Raw genomic sequence first — 17,333 nt, 5'->3', positions numbered from 1 at the left:
CTTTCTCATCACCTTCCCGCTCATTGGCAACTGGGTGTCATGTATATCGGAGGGCACCGCGGTCCCACCTTCTCCAAACGCGGCCAGGCGGTCAGCACGTAGGGATCTAGGCATAATGCTGCAAGTCATGCAAGCATTCTCTGTCTAACCTTCCCTAAGGTGGTCCACACCTAAACATAAGGGGCACAAATCATGTCCATATTCAGGTTGAAGCGGGGCCATGCAAACTCTACAGCACATGGACTCCATCAAACCAACGGTAGATCAGGTCGAGCAGAAAACGCCACTCTTGATCCACCAACTGAGCTAAAAAAATAAATGAATTAATTAAAAAAACTACCATGTCGCGCTGAAAATGCCACTGGTGGTATGCTACAATTAAAATATATTATACTCCCAAACTCAAAGTGAACAGTAACCACTGCTGGTGTTAGAGCATGCACCTGAAGGCATGAAAAAACAAGCTCAAGAACTGAACACGGTTCTAAAATAACAATGGTAGTTTCGCTGAATGCGGCAACAATCAACACAAAGTCAAGTTGAACCGAAAACGGCAGCAAATACAAACCAGCTCCACCGAACCCGGTATCGCTTCCAACAAAAAATGCAGAAACTACTTACCATAGACTATCTTTGTGAAAAACGTGCACCTCACCGGCGTCAGGGACCTACCCGCTCCAGGTGAGGCACTCCACCAAGCCCTGTGCAGCTTACACAGCCTCTGAGACAGAGACAAGACAGAATATGTAAAGATGTAGCACAAAAATTTAATAAAACCAGAAACTATACCAAAGCTAGCTCTAAACTGACCCAAAGTGTAGGTGTAGTAATAGTACACATATTTTGTATATGTCCCTTACTCCTAAGACACAGTAAATGAGTGCACATATGCCTGAGTATATATAATAAATGTTGTGCTTGGTGACTTTTCATTTGGCTCTAACACTGATGCAGCTCTGATTGCTTTAGGGGCAGAGCAATAAGAGAAGCCACTGTCACTACTGCAGACAAATACAAGGCAAGCACACGATGAGAAAGTCCCCAGTCCTGGTTATAACATTTATTCTAGTCCAATGGAGCTGTAGAGACCTGTAGATTAATCAGACCCAGTTGTGTGTTTATGTGTGAGTGTGTATGTGTGTCATTGTGTGTAGTTAGTACCACTTGGGCGCAGTAGCGTGCACCGGGGGAGGTAAAACACAGCATTTGTTATCTGTCAGGGAGACAGGTGTTTTAGATTACTTCCTCCACACATACACAGGCTCGCACACACAAACACGCACACACAGCCGGGTGCTCGCTTAGGGCTGGCCACAGATCCAGCAAGACAACTAATCGATAGTCCGCGACCGGGCTACAGATGAGAGGCAAGGGGTGAAAGAGAGAGAAAGAGAGAGGGAGGGCAGAGAGAGAGGGGAGAGACAGGAGAAACTATGTGGGAAAGAAGAAAACGAGGCAAAGGAAGCAGGTGGGTAGAGAGAGGGGACAGAGAGAAAAGCAAGAGAGAAGAGATAGGGGCAGAAGAAAAAAGAGAGACATGGTAAAGGAGAGAGAAGAGAGGTAGAGAGAGGGGCAGAAAAAAAAAGAACGTAGAGAAGGGAATGAAGGAGAGAAAGAGTTGGTGAGAGAAAGTGGAGAGAGTTGAGGGAAAAAAGATGAGGAAATCAAGAGGAAGATCAAAAGGAAGAGATGAGGAAGAGAAGGGCGTATGATGGGGGGGGGGGTAAAGAGAGTTAAGTGAGCCTACCTGTAGCCTCAGCCTCAGAATGATCCATCACAGGGCTGTTAGAATAAGCCCTGACACAGACAGTACCCATCCACTGGACCACACCACCAAAACCAAAAAACAAAAGATTTACTAGTATCAAAGTATACTGCCCTTTATCCATCCATCCATTTTCTTCCGCTTATCCGGGGCTGGGTCGCGGGGGCAGCAGTCTAAGCAGGGACTCCCAGACCTCCCTCACCCCAGACACGTCCTCCAGCTCCTCCGGTGGGACCCCAAGGCGTTCCCAGGCCAGCCGAGAGACATAGTCCCTCCAGCGTGTCCTGGGTCTTCCCCGGGGCCTCCTTCCGGTGGGACATGCCCAGAACACCTCTAGGGAGGCGTCCAGGAGGCATCCTGAGCAGATGCCCGAGCCACCTCAGCTGGTTCCTCTCAATGTGTAGGAGCAGCGGCTCTACTCCGAGCTCCTCCCGTGTGACCGAGCTCCTCACCCTATCCCGGCCACTCTGCGGAGGAAGCCCATTTCAGCGGCTTGTATCCGCGATCTTGTCCTTTTGGTCATTACCCAGAGCTCATGACCATAGGTGAGGATAGGAACGTAGATTGACCGGTAAATGGAGAGCTTCGCCTTCTGGCTCAGCTCCTTCTTTACCACAACGGACCGATACAGCGACCCCATCACTGCAGACGCTGCACCGATCCGCCTGTCAATCTCCCGCTCCATGCTTCCCTCACTCGTGAACAAGACCCCAAGATACTTGAACTCCTCCACTTGGGGCAGAGACTCACCACCCACCCGGAGAGAGCAAACCACCTTTTTCCGGTCGAGAACCATGGCCTCGGATTTGGAGGAGCTGATTCTCATCCCAGCCGCTTCACACTCGGCTGCAAACCGCCCCAGTGCCTGCTGCAGGTCCTGGCTCGAAGAAGCCATCAGAACAACATCATCTGCAAACAGCAGAGATGAAATCCTGTGGTTCCCAAACCAGGCCCCCTCCGGCCCCTGGCTGCGCCTAGAAATTCTGTCCATAAATATAATGAACAGAACCGGTGACAAAGGGCAGCCCTGGCGGAGTCCAACATGCACCGGGAACAGGTCTGACTTACTGCCGGCAATGCGAACACAGCTCCTGCTCCGGTCATACAGGGACCGGACAGCCCTTAGCAAAGAGCCCCGGACCTCATACTCCCAGAGCACCCCCCAAAGGACACCACGAGGGACACGGTCGAATGCCTTCTCCAGATCCACAAAACACATGTGGACTGGTTGGGCATACTCCCATGAGCCCTCGAGGACCCGATGAAGAGTATAGAGCTGGTCCAGTGTTCCACGACCAGGACGAAAACTACACTGCTCCTCCTGAATCCGAGGTTCGACTATCGGTCGGATTCTCCTCTCCAGTACCCTGGAATAGACCTTACCGGGAAGGCTGAGGAGTGTGATTCCCCTGTAATTGGAACACACCCTCCGGTCCCCCTTCTTATACAGAGGGACCACCACCCCGGTCTGCCATTCCACAGGTACTGTCCCCGACCGCCACGCGATGTTGCAGAGACGTGTCAGCCAAGACAGCCCCACAACATCCAGAGACTTGAGATACTCAGGACATATCTCGTCCACCCCCGGAGCCTTGCCACCGAGGAGCTTGCCAACCACCTCAGTGACTTCAGCCAGGGTGATGGACGAGTCCGCCTCTGGATCCCCAGTTTCTGCTTCCTCCTCGGAAGACGTGACAGTGAGATTGAGGAGATCCTCAAAGTATTCCTTCCACCGCCCGACAACATCCCCAGTCGAGGTCAGCAGCTCTCCACCCGCACTGTAAACAGTGTTGGTGAAGCACTGCTTCCCCCTCCTGAGGCGTCGGACGGTTTGCCAGAATCTCTTTGAGGCCGTCCGATAGTCCTTCTCCATGGCCTCCCCGAACTCCTTCCAACCCCGAGTTTTTGCCTCTGTGACTGCCCGAGCCGCGGCACGCTTGGCCTGCCGGTACTCATCAGCTGCCTCAGGAGTCCCACGAGCCAACAATAGGCTCGATAGGACTCCTTCTTCAGCTTGACGGCATCCCTTACTTCCGGTGTCCACCACCGGGTTCGGGGATTGCCGCCGCGACAAGCACCACAGACCTTACGACCACAGCTGCGAGCAGCCGCATCGACAATAGAGGTGGAGAACATGGCCCACTCGGAGTCCATGTCTCCAACCTACCCCGGGATCAGGGAGAAGCTCTCCCGGAGGTGGGAGTTGAAGACCCCCCTGACAGAGGGCTCCGCCAGACGTTCCCAGCAGACCCTCACAATGCGCTTGGGCCTGCCAGGTCTGTCCGGCTTCCTCCTCCGCCAGCGGATCCAACTCACCACCAGGTGGTGATCAGTTGACAGCTCAGCCCCTCTCTTCACCCGAGTGTCCAAGACACGTGGTCGGAGGTCAGATGACACGACAACAAAGTCGATCATCGACCTCCGACCTAGAGTGTCCTGGTGCCACGTGCACCGATGGACACCCTTGTGCTCGAACATGGTGTTTGTTATGGACAAGCTGTGACTAGCACAGAAGTCCAATAACAAAACACCGCTCGGGTTCAGATCGGGGAGGCCGTTCCTCCCAATCACGCCCCTCCAAGTGTCACTGTCCTTACCCACATGGGCGTTGAAGTCCCCCAGGAGAACAACGGAGTCCCCGGTTGGTGCACTGTCTAGTACCCCTCCCAGGGACTCCAAGAAGGCCGGGTACTCTGCACTGCTGTTTGGCCCGTAGGCCGACACAACAGTGAGAGACCTGTCCCCGACCCGAAGGCGCAGGGACGCGACCCTCTCGTTCACCGGAGTGAACCCCAACACGCAGCGGCTGAGCTGTGGGGCAATGAGCAAGCCCACACCAGCTCGCCGCCGCTCCCCGCGAGCACCGCCAGAGAAATGGAGAGTCCAACCCCTCTCAAGAAGTTGGGTTCCAGAGTCCGAGCTGTGCGTGGAGGTGAGGTCGACTATATCTAGCCGGTAACGCTCAACCTCCCGCACAAGCTCAGGCTCCTTCCCCCCCCAGCGAGGTGACGTTCCACGTCCCCAGAGCTAGTCTCCATGTCCGGAGATCCGGTCGTCGAGGTCCCCGCCTTCGACTGCTGCCCGGATCTCTCTGCACCCGCCCCGCATGGCTCCTCCCGCAGGTGGTGGGTCCACGGGAGGACGGCCCCACGTCGTTCCTTCGGGCTGGGCCCGACCGGCCCGGCCACCAGGCGCTCGCTGCCGAGCACCCACCCCAGGCCTGGCTCCAGGGTGGGGCCCCGGTAACGCCAGTCCGGGCGACGTAACTGGCCTTGATCTTTTTCTTTTCATGTGGGGCTTCTGAACCGCTCTTAGTCAGACCCGTCTCCCAGGACCTGTTTGCCATGGGTGACCCTACCAGGGGCATGAAGCCCCCGACAACATAGCTCCCAGGATCATTCGGGTGCTCAAACCCCTCCACCACGTTAAGGTGGCGGTTCGGGGATATATATATATGTGTGTGTGTGTGTGTGTGTGTGTGTGTGTGTGTGTGTGTATGTATGTATGTATGTATGTATGTATGTATATATGTATATATATATATATATATGTATATATATATATATATATATATATATATATATATATATATATATATATATATATATATATATATATATATATATATATATATGATACATATTATTATATTACACTATTATAGTACACTTTTAAACTTTTGTGTTTAAAAGTGTACTATAACCTCTTTTGTATGTAATATCTGTCAGAGTAAATGGTATATTTGAAAGCTTACAGGTCACAGCTGTATCTTAGCTCTGTTTCATGTGTGCCTGTACAATAAAACTGAGGATTAATAATATGTCTCACAACCGCAGCGAAAGTAACCAATAAAATATGGCTATAATAAAGTTTAGATTCATGACCTGTGAAGCTGGTCCTCACACCCATGTGCAGTCATTCTTAAAGTTAGCTTAGATCCTTACATGTCATTACATCAACTTTCCAAATAAAGTAACATTCAATTCAAGTTCAGTAAGGTTCATGGAGGTTCAAATTTCCAAAGTGGAATTTGGGCTTAAAGGATTGTAAAATTATTAAAATAATATATATGTAAATCAAAAGTGATTCCTTTAAAGACTATCAGATTGTTTTTTTTATATGTCGATTGTTTCAGTTTGTGGTGTTATTTTAATATTGTTTTTATGCCTCAAAATTAGCATTAGCGTTAGCATTTGTTTAGTCTTTAACATATTGCCAGAGACATGCACCCTCAAATCACTGTCCACTGTCTTAACTTTAAATATTTATTCATTTTAGTGCGACCCAGCAAAAACCTCATAAAGACAGAACTGGACAGGAAGTTGTTACTTATTCACACTGTGCGCAAGCCAATGATTCGATATTGTTTATATATATATATATATATATATATATATATATATATATATATATATATATATATATATATATATATATATATATATATATATATATATATATATATATATATATACTACATTGTACATTAAATTGTTTTGTATTTGCTTATACATTTTGTTGTTTTTACATTACATGTTGAAAATTACTCATCAAAAATAGATATGCCTGTTGAGAACCTCTCTGTAAATAACATCCTAATGAGAGATTTAGGTAGCACACGTGGCTATAAGCTGCCTATCCCAATCCCACATAACTGAGAAGTGACTATACAAATGAATGCAGCCGGAGTCTTCAGAGACACATCAACAGCTGTTTACAAGACCACAACCTGTCACATGACCTGATTCCCACTAAGTGTTAACACATGGAACAGCAGAAGACTAAAATGTAAAAATAAATAGCAGCAAAGTAGATAGTAGTGACCCTATTATTTCTATATATGAGCATGCATTTTCTCCATGTCCATGTCTTAAGAGCAATTGAAGCTCTAAATATAAAACCAAACTAGAACTAAACCATGGCAGGACATAAATCAGCACCAAACCAGGACTAAATCAGGAAAAGCAGGACTAAACCAAGAACTAAACAACAACTAAACCAAGTATACACCAAGACTAAACCAGGACTAAACCAGAACTAATGCAGAACTAGTCAAGTCAACATGCAGTAGATAACCAAGATTGAAGAGAATTAAACCTAGACTACAAGGCTCTAACTGAAATTCAAGACTTCTCTATAAAATTATGACAACTCAAGTCATTTTCACAAACAGTAAACCCAAAGATGCTATCCAAAATCTTTTAGTAATGGAGTCAACTTTCAACCATCATCCTCACAACATAACTTGCTTGAAAATCTAATTCAACATTCTAAAGTAACATTGACACTACTTCAATGTTTTCCTGAGTAAAATGATTATAGTTGTATTGAGTAACTTCTCTGGTAGAGGGTCTGCTACCTGCTTGTTTAAAAGGCTATTGTTTTGTCTGGAATATTCCACAGTGTAGCATTTTATCATGTGATCCCACCAGGTCAATTTATGAGGTGACCATGCTCACAGTAAGAGTGCATGTATTTCGAGATATAATTTATTGTAATAAAAACGTCTGCCATTGAATAAATTGATTGATTGATTGATTGATTGTTTTGTTTTTTTTCGAGTTAGTGCCAAGAGGAAAATAATAATCATGTTTACTACATGTACATTGTAAACAAAAGAAAAGCACATCTCTCGAAAAGGAATGGGAAAAACGAAAAACTTATATTAACCCACCCCTGTTCATATCATAGATTCAAAAATTATGTGGTTGCTTTTGTACATTGATCCCGGAGCTTAACAAGTATTTACATATAGCAAAATAAATTACATATCACATCTGTATATATATACACATGTATATATATGCATATGCATACACATACATATACACATAATGTGTATATGTATGTGTATATGCATACACATACATATACACATTATGTACTTATTTATCTACACACTATATATACATATATATACACATTATATATACATATATCTATAAACATTTTATTTAATTTATTTAACATCACCCAGTACTGTCACCCTTATACAACGGAAGCAAAAATTCTTTATAATTCCTTTTAAAGCTGTAAATATTTGGGCACTGCTTCAGGTTATCTCCCAACCCATTCCACAAACTGACACCACACACAGATACACACATGCTTTTCCTGGTGGTTCTCACTGATTTTGTTTGAAGTTTACCCCTTCCCCTTAAATCATAGTGTACTTCCTGTGTGCTGAACAGTTTTTGGATATTTAATGGCAGCATAGTTTTGCTTGCTTTATACAAAAGCAAAGCAGTATAGAATTTTACCAGATCAAACATTTTTAATAACTTTTATTTGAAAAACAGATTGTTTGTATGGTCCAGGTAACCAACCTTGTGCATGATTCTCACAGCACGTTTTTGCAATTTGAAAAGGGGAAGAACTAACGTTTGGTAGTTGTTGCCCCAAATTTCAATACAATATGTCAGATATGGAAGTATGAGTGTGCAGTACAGTATGTAAAGAGCCTTTTGATTAAGAATGTATTTCCCTTTGTTGATTACGCAATACTTTTTGAGACCTTAGATTGTATGTATCTGATGTGTGGTTTCCAGCTCAGCTTTTCATCAATCATTATACCTAAAAATGTACCTAAAAATTAGAAACCTACTCAATTTTGACCCCATCAACAAGTATTGAAAGTTCTGAATTTCTTTTACAATGACCAAAAAACATAGCTTTTGTGTTTTTTTAAATTTAGGGATAACTTATTGGAATCCATCCATAATTTAATTTTACTTAACTCTGTGTTCATCGTTGTAATAAGTTTTTTATAATTGTCACTGGAGAAAAATATATTGGTGTCATCTGCAAATAAAATTATTTTTGTTGTTTTATTTGTTATTATGTTAGATGTTTTGAATATGTCATTTATATACAAATTAAATAATTTAGGTCCCAAAATTGAGCCTTGTGGCACTCCACAATTAAATCTCATAAATCTGGAAGTGTATCCATTTATTTTCACAAACTGTTGTCTTCCAGTCAGATAACTTTCAATCCAATTTAGTGCAATGCCCCTTATGCCATACAGTTTAAGTTTTTTGAGTAGTACTGAGTGGTTTAGAGTGTCGAAAGCTTTCTTTAGATCAATGAAAACCCCCACAACATACTTTTTGTTATCTAGTACATTGGTTATCTCCTCAACAGAGTCCATAAGTGCCATTGTTGTTGATCTTTTTGTTCTAAACCCATACTGACTCTCACTGATTATTTCATATTTATCTAAAAATGATTCCAATCTGTTATTGTATAATTTTTCGATAATTTTTGAAAATTGAGAAAGTAAAGACACTGGTCTATAATTAGTGAATAAATGTCCATCTCTATTTTTGTAGAGTGGAATTACTTTGGCAATTTTCATATTGTCTGGGAATGATCCCATTAGAAATGATAGATTAAAAATATATGTCAGTGGTTTACTAATAAATACTACTACTACTACTAATAAATGCTCCACGATCATGAGGCACACTCCCATTGTCATGACAAAACAGAGACAGCTCTAGGGAGAGTCTGATAGTTCAGATTTGAGCGCAGTAGTGTGAAACCAAAAGTCTGGGGAGCAAACTAAAGTAATAGAACACTTTGTAAGTTCAAAGTCTGCACCTTTAACTTAATTAGCACAAAAGTAAATTTTAAAATTCAATAAATTCAGATCAATAAAACCCCTTTGAGTGTTGATTGTATTTTTCTATCTATGAACATCCAAAACACCCAACTAATTTTTACCCCACACGCTCCAAGTCACCTTAAACTTGTGCATTGATTACTGTTATGTAAATTCCTTGTTGTCAGCAGATTTGGGCAGTTTTGGAGGGGCGGTCCGTTAGTGGCAATGAGAGGTGAGAGAGGAAGGATGTTGTGGAGAGTGATGGGACCTTGGCCACGTCCTGCCCGATTGGCTTCACTCTTTTCCAGTGTGGGCGGCCCTGAATCTGGCCCCTGTGGATCTTCATTCTGGAGGTCTCCACAACCTCTACTAACACAGCAATTTATCTACTGCTACCTTCTGTCTGTCTAACACTCTTAGACACATGTGCAAACTTAAACTTACATATATCAGAATATTAAAGGGTTTATAGCAGAGGTCCAAACGCATTCCTAGCATTACAATTATTCACCAATGGTTTTATAAGCAGGTTTTACAACTTTCAGAGGGCAAAATGTCTTTTTGACATGACAGTAATGCTCACAACAACTAGCCTACTAATAGCCCACTAGGGGGCTACAACCAAAATCTTGTTTATGGCCACCAAATGCTGAAAACAGGCCCACATTCTTGCCCTATGAGCTGTTTTTGTGCAATATACAATAATTGTGCAATATACAATAACAATTTAGTTTTGGGAAAGATTCACTGTTATGGTTATTAAGTTTGTTGTTCAAGATTTGATTTACTTTTTATTTTTTTGTTATTTTCAAGTTATGTTTGACTAGTTTCAATATTTGTTTTCTTCTTTTGAGCAAAATCATCCGCATGGAATAAGATTACATTTTTGTCAACAACTATTATTTATAATCATAGAAAATATTACAAAATCAGAGAGCTCTTGAAAATAGTGAACTATTCTTAACTGAACAGTCAAAACAACCCAAATCATGATTCATTTTTGCAGTGGGAAATATGGAGTCAGTGAAATGAAATCCATTTTTGCTACTGCTCTGCGTATCATCAAACCACAGATATCATATGAGAGTTTGAATAAGGAACATAGAAAGCTTTCTTAGAGGAGTGGCCATCAAGTAAAATTCATGGGTTTACTAACCCTTGCAGCTGTGGCCAAAGTAAAGTAATAAAATGTGGATATAATATAGTTTAGATTGATGGTCTGTGAAGCTAGCTCCCATATCCATACGCAGTAATTCCTAAAGTTGTATGTGATTTATTATCAGACTGCATTTGTTGGAAAAAATCGGGTTTAAAAGTTTGGAAAAGTTGTGAGATTTCCCATATGGACCCTGCTTCACTTCACTTCAGAGCTTGGCAGTAATTAAGCTTATTATAATAGAATGGATAAAGCAAATATATGCAGTCTTTGGGAATTCAAGGAACAGAAAGTAAAGCCAAATATACAACATTGCTATTAAATTGTATTGTTGGCTTTTGGTTATTATTGGCTTTCAATGGCAGGCTAAATGGAACAATTTGAAACCTTTTTGCATCTAGACTAATTAGAATAAATTATGAATGGCATAAATATAATTAGGTACAGTTCAATAGAATATGCACTAAAATTTCAATAAGGAAATCCTTTAGTCTCATTATCTGATTTCTGGAGTTATCACATAATTAAAATGACATGTAATCTGGTATAGTATCTCTACTGTAATGGCACCATTTTGTTGTCTTTACACTCTTGTGTAACTTTTTGGCCCGATGGGAGATAAAAAGTTGGAGAAGCTGGATGCCCTTGGAAAACCTCCATAGATCGTCTCTTGTTTACACTAGTCTGAACATGGCCTGTGCGTCTTGGGGTTGTGTGAATATAACGCTCTCCTCTCCACAAAGACAAGCCGTAACTCAGGATTGGCACCCCAATGGCACAAACTTGGCAAGTGAAATGCAAAGAGGAAACAATGCCTTAACCTAGCATCTCACGGCTAAACCTTGATATTACACATTGCAGTATGCACGACCATCTCCCACACAAAAACACGAACATACATATGGATCTGGCAGACTAGTGTATGGTAATTTAACAGAAGGAGGGATATTTAGAAGAGTGAAAATCTGTTTTGGATTCAGTAATGTAATCTTTTGGTGTTTTTTTTTTTTTTGTTTTTTTTTTTTGTTAAAACGAGCATGAAAATAGCCCAAAACACAATGATGTAGCAAAAAGCTTTGAGTTAATATTTATGTAGGGTTTAACCGTAGACTGTATATATAAATGGACATGGGAGTGCTTTGTCGTGGGAGTTGGCTTTGTCGACTCATGGCTCCAGTTTACTTTCTATTGAAAAACTGTCGACCCTCAGCTCCCAGGTAATTAATATTAACTCTTTTTTGGTGTCTATATCGATCCAGTCAGAAAAGTGTTTAAGTCTCCCTTTGTGGGGTATTAATTATTAACTCTAATAAAATCTATTCTTTACTACATTCTTGTGGGCTTTGACTGAGACTCTACTATGAAGTGCTTTGTAGCACTGTTCAGAAAAGTGATTTACATATATTATTATTTATTACAAGCATATAGATCAAATATTCCCCTACCTGAATATATTCTCTGTTGCTGTCCTCATTTGGGGTCCATGCATTGTCATTATAGTTGAGTCTTGCTTGTCTCGGGAGCCAATGTTCATCATAAAAACTGGACGAAGCCGTGATCTGATCATCTGTGATCTTTCCGGATTCCATACCAAATGGATTGCTGCAGTGGAAAGCTAAAACAAGACCAAAATAAATTAAGCAACTTGTAAAATAGTTTCCTTATTTAAAAGGGTACAGGCTGATTCTTACTTTCACTAACTTCCTTATGCGTCATGTTGTAGCGCGCTGAGAAGCCGTCTTTAGCCACAGCCATGTCCGTGTGGAAGGACAATGATAAAATCCCGGTGGATGATTGGATCTCAGGAGGTACTCTGGTCCCACAATATCGACCAATGAGAGGGCCCACTGCAATAATAGAAAATAGTTAGTTTTGCCATTTGCGTTATACATTCCAACACATTGGAAAAAATGTGTGAGAAGCCCAAGCATTCACAGTATGTAGGATAATAGTTGAGCAGTGGGTTAAATGTTCACCCACTAACAGGCAGGTAGACAGTTTGAATCGCAAGTTCTTTGTGCCTGTGTGAAGAATTGGCTGGTTGGGAGGGCATCTGGCATATAATCAAACCACAATAAAAGAGGCAGGAAGAGTATAATAAACTTGTTGTCACTTTGTTTGGGAGTTGAATAGTGATACAAAAGACAATAATTTACAGATACAATGCAATAATTTAGTCAGAAAAGGTCATGCTAAATTGAAGCTTTTAAATCACATTTGCATTCGAGACCACTGTGATATAGAGCCACTGACTGTTGGGGCTCATTAAAGGTACACATTTTTATTATTGTTTTTTTTATTATTCTATCGAAACAGGATATCTTGGTGCTTGGTAGTCTCCCTATGCATCGTATTATCTGTATATTTGTTGTTGTTTTTTGTTAGGGGTCTGCTTATAACTGGTTACTTCTATTCAATAATAATAATAAGAAGAAGAAGAAGAAGAAGAAGAAGAGGAAGAAGAAGAAAAAGAAGACAAAGAAGAAGAAAAAGAAGGAGGAGAAGAAGAAGAAAAAGAAGGAGGAGAAGAAGAAGAAGAAAAAGGAGGAGGAGAAGAAGAAGAAAAAGGAGGAGAAGAACAAGAAGAAGAAAAAGGAGGAGGAGAGAAGAGGAAGAAGGAGATGAAAAAGGAGGAGAGAAGAAGAAGATGATCAAAGGCACTTAACAATTCCACTATTCATTTACTCCACACTCTACTATCATAGCCACAGCTGCCCTGGGGTAGACTGATGGATTTTCATTAATTTTCCTTTTCTATCTCTTCACTTAATAATCTATTTTCTTTTATTCATTTGTTTTAGTTTTACTAGCAATTTATGTGCTTGTCTGAGAAATCCCACTAGAAATCCATTGCCCATCAACCATAGTTTTACAATACAACATCTCTATCTGTGAGTGTCCAGTGTCTAAATGATAAGTCTGCTGTCTCTGCTTCTAATACCACAACTCGTATGCGTCAACACAAAAAGATCAACGCAATCCAGGGCTAGATTTATGTGCATGGGCGTTGGAAGGGGGTGGTAACGCAGTACATTTATCCACACAACATGACTATAAAGCCCATGGAGGAGTAGGAGGCTGCAGAAAATAACCAACAACTGTTCTACACTATTGATTTTTTACCTCCCTTTTGGACTGGATGGGATATTTGAAATCGGTTGAGCAAATAACTGTAATAACTCTTCTAAAAAAATGTTAGTGGTGGAAGGGACAATAGTTGAATTCAATATGTGTCCAGAAAATAACAAGGACAACCAGTAGAGCAGTGTTGTCACAATACAGTGGTCCATGGGCGTGTACTCGTGTATGGGGTCTTGCACGTGTAAGAAAGGTTCATTTCTGCCCTGTGAATAAGACTTTTTTAGTATTGATCTATATGTTTAACAACCCTAGTAGAGCGCTGTATTTTTGCATATTTTTGCAGTGAGATCATCGATCGTATATTTAAATGGACATAGCTAACCAGCTAGCCGCCACGTTCCAAATAGGAAGTGAAAATGGGCGTGCTTCCGGCTCCATCAACTATGGCTTCAATTCACTTTACATCGGAAAATTGTCTCTCTGCAAATGCTTCTGTCAGGGTTGTCATTCTGGTCTTAAAATGTTTGTATTAACCCACTCTAAATGATCCTGGCATTTTTATTTGGCTATTGTGTTTGCAACTCAATATATGAACATTAATAAGAGACAAATCAGGCAGTGTCTTTCCCCGAGGTTGCTCCAACTTTCATTAGCAGCAGGTTTGTTTGAGAGCGTTGCCAAGCCTCACGCATCGCTGTTTTAGCAGGGAGTGGGCAGGGAGTGGGCAGGAAGGGACGTTACCTTCAACAGCCTTGCTCCAGATTGGCTCTTTGGTTGCCATGATACTCACAGTGGAAATGCCTAATATGGAACTTGGCTCCAAATTTGCCACTATAACTGCTAGCCTTGATGTACTTCACTTCACTGGAGCTGAACACTACGAGTGACGTCACACTCCCTTAGTTCACCTCTTTTTCAGTCTATGAGTGAGACCAAAAGGCAGGCAGCTGGCAGAAGACATGCTTGTCCCTTGTATGACCTTTGCAACATGCTTCAAACCAGATTGTATCATAATGTATTGATATGAAGAGAGATGGCTTTTCCAGCAATGTGAAGTAGCCAGAGATCTGTACTGTTGTTTGGTCAATGGATATAGCACATTTACCCATGAATTAGAAAATAAGTGTTTTGCAGTGCTAAAGGATTTATTATGAACAAAGTCAATGTATTTTTGATATGAACTATTTCATAGAAAGACAAAGTCAGAACTCATTTTAGCATTATTTTATTATTTATATAACAAAAATAAGGGACTCTATCAATGTGAGCATAGTTATCACTGAACCGACAGATCTATTACTTAACTGCATAATATTGCAGGATCGGATCAATGCCTTGTTTCAAATCACTGAAACTAATAATGGCAGATAAGAAGTAAGCTAAATTTTATCTTAATTTATACATGGAGAGTGCAATGGCAGTACTCAGACTCTCCTTTTCATGGGTGCCCTGTTCATATATAAAATAAACAAACAAAACAAATAACTACATAGGTCCATTTAAAACATTAAAAATAGGTGTGGGTGTGAATATAAATGTTTGTTACTAGATTATTAAAGTGCATTAGTGGCACCAATGTATCCAGCTTTGCATGTTATGTATGAAAGCAAAATAACCAAAAGCTTTTTTTCCCCCATTTCAGTTCTGGTGCAGTCAGTTTTTGGACGTAGACAATCATAAGATCTTGTATTAAATTTTACCATATCATAGTTCAAAATGCAAGTCAGATAGTCAGGCAGTCTATCAAGTAGTCTTACATATTATATACAGTGTTCTCTTTGCTTTAATCGCTTTAATGGTGGTAGTAGTTTGAGCTGTTTCAATTACAGTAATGGTAGCAGTTGGAGTGTTATTCTGAGAGAATGTTGTAAAAATGAGACTACCAAAAACACAAATCTTGTTAAGTGAATTTACTACCGTTCCATCTCTGAGGTATTGCCATTATTATGAGTATAAATATAGTGTGATATGAGTTTGTCCACAATGTGATACTGTAACTGTAGAATGACTTGCAATCATTCATTTCCAATTGGTTTTGACAGATGCAGAGAGAACTGAACAGAGACATATGGGAAAATTCTCCATTGGTGACACTGGTGCCAATAATAGTTCAGTTGTTCATAGTAGATTGTTTGGGTTCATATGACTGGCTAATTACTTTGACATACAGTGTGTGACTTGGTGCAAATAAGTGTAATTCTAGCTGGCTTATACTATGGCAGCTGTTGGTAATGCAATAATGAAATAAATGTTATATTGCACTCCTCTAATTGGGTTATTCAATGATCACGCATAATATTACAATCACTGACAGGTGCTGAAAATAACACACATTATTACCATGGCGGCTGAAAGTTAACATTCTTTTATATTCTATCAGTTAAAATGTATTTATAAGGGACTACTTGATCAACTGCCTGAATATCTCACTTGCTTGTTGAACTTTGGTCCAAAAACTACACAAAGGTAAGATCACATAATGATATAAGCCTAAACAGAAATTAAATGGAAAAACAAAACATGTTTTTGGTTACTCTACTTCCCAAAAATGGAATATATTTCAGGTACATGCAAAATTGGATATTTGGTCTCAAAAATGCAATTTAATAATCTGGTGACAAACATTTGACAACGATGTCTGTGTAAACTCCCTTTCATCCAGGTCTGATCCATAGCAAAAGACAAAGCTTAAATCTGTCAACTAGAACAACAATTTGTCCAGTTGACAGATTTAAACTTTGTCTTTTGCTATAAACATTTGACAACACCCCTAACCTGAACCACCACCTTAACGTGGTGGAGGGGTTTGAGTGCCCGAATGATCCTGGGAGCTATGTTGTCGGGGGCTTCATGCCCCTGGTAGGGTCACCCATGGCAAACAGGTCCAGGGAGACGGGACAGACTAAGAGCGGTTCAGAAGCCCCTTATGAAATGAGTACAATCAAGACAAGCTACGTCGCCCGGACCGGCATTACCGGGGCCCCACCCTGGAGCCAGGCCTGGGGTAGGTGCTCGACAGCGAGCGCCTGGTGGCCGGGCCTTTCCCCACGGGGCCTGGCCGGGCTCAGCCCGAAGGAGTGATGTGGGGCCATCCTCATGTGGACCCACCACCTGCAAGAGGATCCGTAAGGGGCCGGTGCATGAAGATCTGGGTGGCAGTCGAAGGCGGGGGCCTCGACGACCGGATCTCTGGACATGGAGACTGGCTCTGGGGACATGGAATGTCACCCCGCTGGGGGGGAAGGAGCCGGAGCTTGTGCGGGAGGTTGAGCGTTACCGGCTAGATATAGTCGGCCTCGCCTCCACGCACAGTTTGGGCTCTGGGACCCAACTTCTTGAGAGGGGCCGGACTCTTCATTTCTCTGGTGTTGCCCGCGGGGAGAGGCGGCGAGCTGGTGTGGGCTTGCTCATTGCCCCACAGCTCAGCTGCTGCGTGTTGGGGTTAACTCCGGTGAACGAGAGGGTCGCGTCCCTGCGCCTTCGGGTCGGGGACAGGTCTCTAACTGTTGTGTCGGCCTACGGGCCAAACAGCAGTGCAGAGTACCCGGGCTTCTTGGAGTCCCTGGGAGGGGTACTAGACAGTGCACCGACTGGGGACTCCGTTGTTCTCCTGGGGGACTTCAACGCCAATGTGGGTAACGACAGTGACACCTGGAGGGGCGTGATTGGGAAGAACGGCCTCTCTGATCTGAACCCGAGTGGTGTTTTGTTATTGGACTTCTGTG

At 42.2% G+C, this 17,333-nt stretch overlaps 1 protein-coding gene across 1 annotated transcript in view; it reads right to left on the bottom strand.

The window, feature by feature from the left end:
- Positions 1-17,333, bottom strand: part of LOC117389682 (neuropilin-2-like) — a 174,885-nt gene that overhangs the window by 96,876 nt on the left and 60,676 nt on the right. The window contains exons 5-6 of the mRNA XM_033987394.2: positions 12,219-12,374; positions 11,973-12,142 (exon numbers count right to left, since the gene is read on the bottom strand). Of these exons, the coding sequence (XP_033843285.1) occupies positions 11,973-12,142; positions 12,219-12,374 (326 nt within the window). The remainder of the gene's footprint in view (positions 1-11,972; positions 12,143-12,218; positions 12,375-17,333) is intronic.

The sequence above is a fragment of the Periophthalmus magnuspinnatus genome, chromosome 21 (genome assembly GCF_009829125.3).
Source record: "Periophthalmus magnuspinnatus isolate fPerMag1 chromosome 21, fPerMag1.2.pri, whole genome shotgun sequence".
Classification (NCBI taxonomy): domain Eukaryota; kingdom Metazoa; phylum Chordata; class Actinopteri; order Gobiiformes; family Gobiidae; genus Periophthalmus; species Periophthalmus magnuspinnatus.
This window is presented reverse-complemented; position numbering and strand designations above follow the sequence as displayed.